Source organism: Gymnoscopelus braueri, assembly GCF_963280865.1.
Source record: "Gymnoscopelus braueri genome assembly, chromosome: 19".
Lineage (NCBI taxonomy): Eukaryota > Metazoa > Chordata > Actinopteri > Myctophiformes > Myctophidae > Gymnoscopelus > Gymnoscopelus braueri.
Window position 1 is genome coordinate 486,594 of NC_137621.1, and position 8,407 is coordinate 495,000.

The following is an 8,407-nucleotide window of genomic DNA, read 5'->3' on the forward strand; positions in this document are numbered from 1 at the left end:
TAATAGATTCACCCAAACGTAACAACAAAACTAAGTATTTCCTTGCTTACAGCAATGAAAGTATTCCATAAGGTAACCGGAAGACTCACCCTAAAACACGCTCGCCCCCATTCTTTTCGCGGACCAGCGGTGAATACCAGGTGAATACCAGCTGAATACCGCCGGATTGACCCCGGGGCGACTGTGTTTTGGGACGATCGTTTTGGTATTCTTCCATAAATCTTGCGCTGGCCGTCTGCCCAGCGCAACACGGTACCCTCGGAAAACAAGGAAGTGTTGATCAAATAGAATACATTTCCGGTTACTGCATTGTCTATTTCTCACTTCAATGTTTTCAAAAACATTCTTGAGAGCAACGTTTAGTTGTAAATGACATGGTGTGTTTGTTCACATGGCTGTCATGTTGGATACAGCATTAAATCAAGCTGCAGGTTGATATGAGCAGGTGCTCTGAGTCTTTGATCAGACAGGTTGATATGAGCAGGTGTTCTGAGTCTTTCATTAGACAGGTTAATATGAGCAGGTGTTCTGAGTCTTTGATTAGACAGGTTGATATGAGCAGGTGTTCTGAGTCTTTGATTAGACAGGTTGATATGAGCAGGTGTTCTAAGTCTCTGATTAGACAGGTTGATATGAGCAGGTGTTCTGAGTCTTTGATTAGACAGGTTGATATGAGCAGGTGTTCTGAGTCTTTGATCAGACAGGTTGATATGAGCAGGTGTTCTGAGTCTTTGATTAGACAGGTTAATATGAGCAGGTGTTCTGAGTCTTTGATTAGACAGGTTGATATGAGCAAGTGTTCTGAGTCTTTGATCAGACAGGTTGATATGAGCAGGTGTTCTGAGTCTTTGATTAGACAGGTTGATATGAACAGGTGTTCTGAGTCTTTGATTAGACATGTTGATATGAACAGGTGTTCTGAGTCTCTGATTAGACAGGTTGATATGAGCAGGTGTTCTGAGTCTCTGATTAGACAGGTTGATATGAGCAGGTGTTCTGAGTCTTTGATCAGACAGGTTGATATGAGCAGGTGTTCTGAGTCTCTGATTAGACAGGTTGATATGAGCAGGTGTTCTGAGTCTTTGATCAGACAGGTTGATATGAGCAGGTGTTCTGAGTATGATTAGACAGGTTGATATGAGCAGGTGTTCTGAGTCTTTGATTAGACAGGTTGATATGAGCAGGTGTTCTGAGTGTATGATTAGACAGGTTGATATGAGCGGGTGTTCTGAGTCTTTGATTAGACAGGTTGATATGAGCAGGTGTTCTGAGTCTTTGATTAGACAGGTTGATATGAGCAGGTGTTCTGAGTCTTGCAGTTGATATGAGCAGGTGCTCTGAGTCTATGATTAGACAGGTTGATATGAGCAGGTGCTCTTAGTCTCTGATTAGACAGGTTGATATGAGCAGGTGTTCTGAGTCTTTGATCAGACAGGTTGATATGAGCAGGTGCTCTGAGTCTTTGATTAGACAGGTTGATATGAGCAGGTGTTCTGAGTCTTTGATTAGACAGGTTGATATGAGCAGGTGTTCTGAGTCTTTGATCAGACAGAGGTCTGTTATTGAGCTCATCGGTCATTATTGAGATATAACACACTGAATTCAGCGATTGACCAATCAGAATCAAGCATTCAACCAAGCCGTGTAATAATGGGAGTTAATCTCTTGTCTTCTCAGCTCCTGTCTTCCAGTCTCGCCTCTTCTTCTTCATCATCATCTTCATCATCTGTACTTCATCATCACAACTCCTCAACACTGAGAAAGGTGTGTGTGTGTGTGTGTGTGTGTGTGTGTGTGTTAGGGCTTTCACCAACTAGTCGACTAGTATAACCACTAGTCCACCTTGTTGGTACTAGAATAGTTGATTTAAAAAAATATATAAATTAATAACATTTTTGTTTTTTTATAGTTCTAATTTCAACTATAGTCACACCTGTACAGTTTTCTTTTTAAAATTGCAAACATTATAAACGGAACATAATAGTGTAATGCGTTAATTAAATACAATTTTATTAACTCTCAGCTGCCGCCCATAGCAGTGATCTGGTGTGTAGGTACTGGTAGCCCCTTTCGGGACCCTGTTTATCCAGGGTCCCTTGACGCTCAAACCACTCTCTCGTACTCGCGGCTACCACTGTCTGACTGTCTGACTACCACTGTCTGACTACCACTGTCTGACTACCACTGTCTGACTACCACTGTCTGAGTACCACTGTCTGACTACCACTGTCTGAGTACCACTGTCTGACTACCACTGTCTGACTACCACTGTCTGACTACCACTGTCTGAGTACCACTGTCTGACTACCACTGTCTGACTACCACTGTCTGACTACCACTGTCTGAGTACCACTGTCTGAGTACCACTGTCTGACTACCACTGTCTGACTACCACTGTCTGAGTACCACTGTCTGAGTACCACTGTCTGAGTACCACTGTCTGAGTACCACTGTCTGACTACCACTGTCTGACTACCACTGTCTGACTACCACTGTCTGACTACCACTGTCTGAGTACCACTGTCTGACTACCACTGTCTGAGTACCACTGTCTGAGTACCACTGTCTGAGTACCACTGTCTGACTACCACTGTCTGACTACCACTGTCTGACTACCACTGTCTGACTACCACTGTCTGACTACCACTGTCTGACTACCACTGTCTGACTACCACTGTCTGACTACCACTGTCTGACTACCACTGTCTGAGTACCACTGTCTGAGTACCACTGTCTGACTACCACTGTCTGACTACCACTGTCTGACTACCACTGTCTGACTACCACTGTCTGACTACCACTGTCTGACTACCACTGTCTGAGTACCACTGTCTGAGTACCACTGTCTGACTACCACTGTCTGACTACCACTGTCTGACTACCACTGTCTGACTACCACTGTCTGACTACCACTGTCTGAGTACCACTGTCTGACTACCACTGTCTGACTACCACTGTCTGACTACCACTGTCTGAGTACCACTGTCTGACTACCACTGTCTGACTACCACTGTCTGACTACCACTGTCTGAGTACCACTGTCTGAGTACCACTGTCTGACTACCACTGTCTGAGTACCACTGTCTGTCTGACTGTCTGACTACCACTGTCTGACTACCACTGTCTGACTACCACTGTCTGACTACCACTGTCCGTCTGACTGTCTGACTACCACTGTCTGTCTGACTGTCTGACTACCACTGTCTGACTACCACTGTCTGACTACCACTGTCTGAGTACCACTGTCTGACTACCACTGTCTGAGTACCACTGTCTGTCTGACTGTCTGACTACCACTGTCTGACTGTCTGACTACCACTGTCTGACTACCACTGTCTGAGTACCACTGTCTGACTACCACTGTCTGAGTACCACTGTCTGACTGTCTGACTACCACTGTCTGACTGTCTGACTACCACTGTCTGACTGTCTGACTACCACTGTCTGAGTACCACTGTCTGAGTACCACTGTCTGACTACCACTGTCTGACTACCACTGTCTGACTACCACTGTCTGAGTACCACTGTCTGTCTGACTGTCTGACTACCACTGTCTGACTGTCTGACTACCACTGTCTGACTACCACTGTCTGAGTACCACTGTCTGACTACCACTGTCTGACTACCACTGTCTGACTGTCTGACTACCACTGTCTGACTGTCTGACTACCACTGTCTGAGTACCACTGTCTGAGTACCACTGTCTGTCTGACTGTCTGACTACCACTGTCTGACTGTCTGACTACCACTGTCTGAGTACCACTGTCTGAGTACCACTGTCTGACTACCACTGTCTGACTACCACTGTCTGACTACCACTGTCTGACTACCACTGTCTGAGTACCACTGTCTGACTACCACTGTCTGACTACCACTGTCTGACTACCACTGTCTGACTACCACTGTCTGAGTACCACTGTCTGACTACCACTGTCTGAGTACCACTGTCTGAGTACCACTGTCTGTCTGACTGTCTGACTACCACTGTCTGACTACCACTGTCTGACTACCACTGTCTGACTACCACTGTCTGACTACCACTGTCTGAGTACCACTGTCTGAGTACCACTGTCTGAGTACCACTGTCTGAGTACCACTGTCTGACTACCACTGTCTGAGTACCACTGTCTGACTACCACTGTCTGAGTACCACTGTCTGACTACCACTGTCTGAGTACCACTGTCTGACTACCACTGTCTGACTACCACTGTCTGACTACCACTGTCTGACTACCACTGTCTGAGTACCACTGTCTGACTACCACTGTCTGAGTACCACTGTCTGACTACCACTGTCTGAGTACCACTGTCTGACTACCACTGTCTGACTACCACTGTCTGAGTACCACTGTCTGAGTACCACTGTCTGACTACCACTGTCTGACTACCACTGTCTGAGTACCACTGTCTGTCTGACTGTCTGACTACCACTGTCTGACTACCACTGTCTGAGTACCACTGTCTGACTACCACTGTCTGAGTACCACTGTCTGAGTACCACTGTCTGTCTGACTGTCTGACTACCACTGTCTGACTACCACTGTCTGACTACCACTGTCTGAGTACCACTGTCTGACTACCACTGTCTGACTACCACTGTCTGACTACCACTGTCTGACTACCACTGTCTGAGTACCACTGTCTGACTACCACTGTCTGACTACCACTGTCTGAGTACCACTGTCTGACTACCACTGTCTGAGTACCAGTGGGTCAAATTAGTCGACTTGTAAAAATCAGTAGTCGTGAAAACCCTAACATTCCCTAGCGTGTGTGTGTGTGTGTGTGTGTGTGTGTGTGTGTGTGTGTGTGTGTGTGTGTGTGTGTGTGTGTGTGTGTGTGTGTGTGTGTGTCAGAGAGGATACATTAAAAGAAGAGCAAAACAATGAGTGAAATATTGTGTGACTGTTATTGACAGTCATTTATATGGAAAAGGCTTTGCCGCACGCCCAGGGTAGGTGTCCCTTATTTCAATCTCTGGGAGTTGGCAACCCTAACCTTGCCATACCTTAGCTTTTGCTGAACTGATGCCACTGGACATACACACAAAATAAACAGGTACAGTGAAAAGAATATGATGTCAAAATGTACATTTTCTTATAACAATAACAATGCGTAGTGTGTGTTACAAAATCCAAAATAGGACCGTCATTTTTAGCTTGCGGCCCCTTGGACTTTTGGTATTTTGCTGAGTGGCCCCTTGAGCCATCTTAAGTTGAGTAGCCCTGCTGTAGCTCATACAGACAGACAGGCTGTGTGTGTCTGTAGCTCTAACAGACAGACAGACAGACTGTGATCATGATCTTGCATTGCATTTAAAAATAAAATGTCTGTCTTTCAGGAGTGTGTTGTTGTGTGTCTTTCAGGAGTGTGTTGTTGTGTGTCTTTCAGGAGTGTGTTGTTGTGTGTCTTTCAGGAGTGTGTTGTTGTGTGTCTTTCAGGAGTGTGTTGTTGTGTGTCTTTCACGAGTGTGTTGTTGTGTGTCTTTCACGAGTGTGTTGTTGTGTGTCTTTCAGGAGTGTGTTGTTGTGTGTCTTTCAGGAGTGTGTTGTTGTGTGTCTTTCAGGAGTGTGTTGTTGTGTGTCTTTCAGGAGTGTGTTGTTGTGCGGGAGTTGTGTGATCTTCTAGAATCCTACATGAACTGGAAACAACATGAAACACTGTTCTGGAAATGGATGGTGAGTCTGACTGTTACACTGTACCACTACACTACACTACACCACTACACTACACAAGTAAGACGCGCGAACGCGGGAAGCGAACGCAAACACATTTAAATAAATATGAAAAAAAATATTTAAAAAAAAGTAACCAATAAAGAAATATATAAAAAATAGAAAAAAATTCTGCGTTAAAAGGAGCATCTTAGATAAATAGAAAGTCACAAAAAAAAAACTTTTAATGTTTTTGAACAATTCAACAAAGTGTTTGAAGTGCCTGTTTCACCCACTTCCGGGGGGTGAAGTATTTGCGAAGTATTTGTTCGTAGACCCCCACTTAGGGGGGGTAGAAAAAGTTTCGGAGCGATTCGGGCACTTTTCATTTAACATGGGGTTTCAATGGGGAGTTTTTAGGAGCCTTCTCCGGGGCGTGGCTTCCGGGGGAAGGGGCGGGCTTAAACGCAACCTTGACAGGTGTGTTCAGTTTTCAAAGACCTTTCATTTGATGTATGGTATGTCTAAATTGGACATTTACTTATCTCAGAGGAGCTGCACACAGGCAGTGCACACAGAGAGACAGACAGACAGACAGAGACACAACCCAGGCAGAGTTACATAGTAAGCTCCACTTGGTCGGAGGCGCGGCTTCTTCCGCGTTCGCAACTACAACACAACACACTAAACACTAAACACAACACAACACAACACAACACAACACAACTACTAGGGGTGTACATTTCTAGGCCAATATTTTTTTCAGTGCCCATGGGACTAAAGAATGATTCAGAAGCTGTAATAATAAAGAATGGTTCAGAAGCTGTAATAATAATAATAATAATAATAAAGAATGGTTCAGAAGCTGTAATAATAATAATAATAATAATAAAGAATGGTTCAGAAGCTGTAATAATAATAATAATAATAATAAAGAATGGTTCAGAAGCTGTAATAATAATAATAAAGAATGGTTCAGAAGCTGTAATAATAATAATAATAATAAAGAATGGTTCAGAAGCTGTAATAATAATAATAATAATAAAGAATGGTTCAGAAGCTGTAATAATAATAATAATAATAAAGAATGGTTCAGAAGCTGTAATAATAATAATAATAATAATAAAGAATGGTTCAGAAGCTGTAATAATAATAATAAAGAATGGTTCAGAAGCTGTAATAATAATAATAATAATAAAGAATGGTTCAGAAGCTGTAATAATAATAATAATAATAAAGAATGGTTCAGAAGCTGTAATAATAATAATAATAATAATAAAGAATGGTTCAGAAGCTGTAATAATAATAATAATAATAATAAAGAATGGTTCAGGAGCTGTAATAATAATAATAATAATAATAATAAAGAATGGTTCAGAAGCTGTAATAATAATAATAATAATAAAGAATGGTTCAGAAGCTGTAATAATAATAATAATAATAAAGAATGGTTCAGAAGCTGTAATAATAATAATAATAATAAAGAATGGTTCAGAAGCTGTAACAATAATAAGGGTGTTCACGGCAGGTAGTGCTCAATGTTAAATGCTATGGCCCGTGAACAGACTAGGCTCGGTGTACACGTAGTCGTTCACTTCCCATAGTTGCTATGGGAAGTGAACACTTGCGACTACCTTTCGTGAACACTTCTATGCCGACTATATTTTCTCAATGGGGGGCAGTGGAGAGCCATAGTCAGCCTAATATTAGAACTATGGGCTGTGTACATTGTGTACACCTCCCATACTATGCTATGGTAAATGGCGTTTACCATCATGTGACCTCCCGGGACGCTGTTTCTCGCCAATTCCCGCCTAGTACAGCCTAGTCCAGCCTATTACAGCCTAGTCCAGCCTAGTCCAGCCTAGTCCAGCCTATTATAACCTAGTCCAGCCTAGTCCAGCCTATTATAGCCTAGTCCAGCCTATTAAAGCCTAGTCCAGCCTAGTCCCACCTATTATAGCCTAGTCCAGCCTATTACAGCTTAGTCCAGGCTAGTCCAACCTATTCAAGCCTAGTCCAGCTTAGTCCCGCCTATTAAAGCCTAGTCCAGCCTATTACAGCTTAGTCCAGCCTATTACAGCCTAGTCCAGACTATTACAGCCTAGTACAACCTAATAGAGCCTAGTAGAGCCTAGTTTAACCTAGTCTTAACTAGTCCAGTCTGTTCCATGCTAGTAGAGCCTATATCGCCCTCCCCTAGTCTGTTCCATCAAAAGGCTGGACTATTGCTTAGTCTCTAATAGGCTGTTTTAAGCTCTAGTAGGCTTTTCTAGGCTTTACTGGGCTCTATTAGGCTATAGAAGCCAGTACTTTACTTTGGCCTACAAAGGCTCATGCAAAACAATTGCTCGTGAACACACAAGCTATGGCCCGTGTACTCAGTGGTTAGTCCCTATGGTCTGAGTATCTACAGGGCTGACAAGGGACTAGTAAAGCCTAATAGAGAGTATTAGAGTCTGGTACAGCCTAGTAAAATCTAGTCTAGCCTAGTCCAGCCTGTTCCATGCTAGTATAGCCTATACCACCCTCCCCTACTCTGTTCTCCCAACAGGCTGGACTATACTAGTCTTGGGTGCACTAGGCTGTACTGTACTGTACTGTACTAGACTATACTGGTCTCTGATAGGCTGTTTTAAGCTCTAGTAGGCTTTGCTAGGCTTTACTGGGCTCTATTAGGCTATAGAAGCCAGTACTTTACTGTGGCCTACAAAGGCTCATGCGAAACTATTGCTCGTGAACACACAAGCTAT

The 8,407-nt window shown here is 43.3% G+C and overlaps 1 protein-coding gene across 4 annotated transcripts in view; it reads left to right on the forward strand.

Annotated features, from left to right (window-relative positions):
* Positions 1–8,407, forward strand: part of tedc1 (tubulin epsilon and delta complex 1) — a 92,666-nt gene that overhangs the window by 24,799 nt on the left and 59,460 nt on the right. For 3 of the 4 annotated variants that reach the window (XM_080414845.1, XM_080414848.1, XM_080414847.1), the window contains 2 exons: positions 1,678–1,764; positions 5,592–5,678. In XM_080414845.1, coding sequence (XP_080270971.1) covers positions 1,678–1,764; positions 5,592–5,678 — 174 coding nt within the window. The remainder of the gene's footprint in view (positions 1–1,677; positions 1,765–5,591; positions 5,679–8,407) is intronic. The other variant, XM_080414846.1, reaches the window with a different exon arrangement.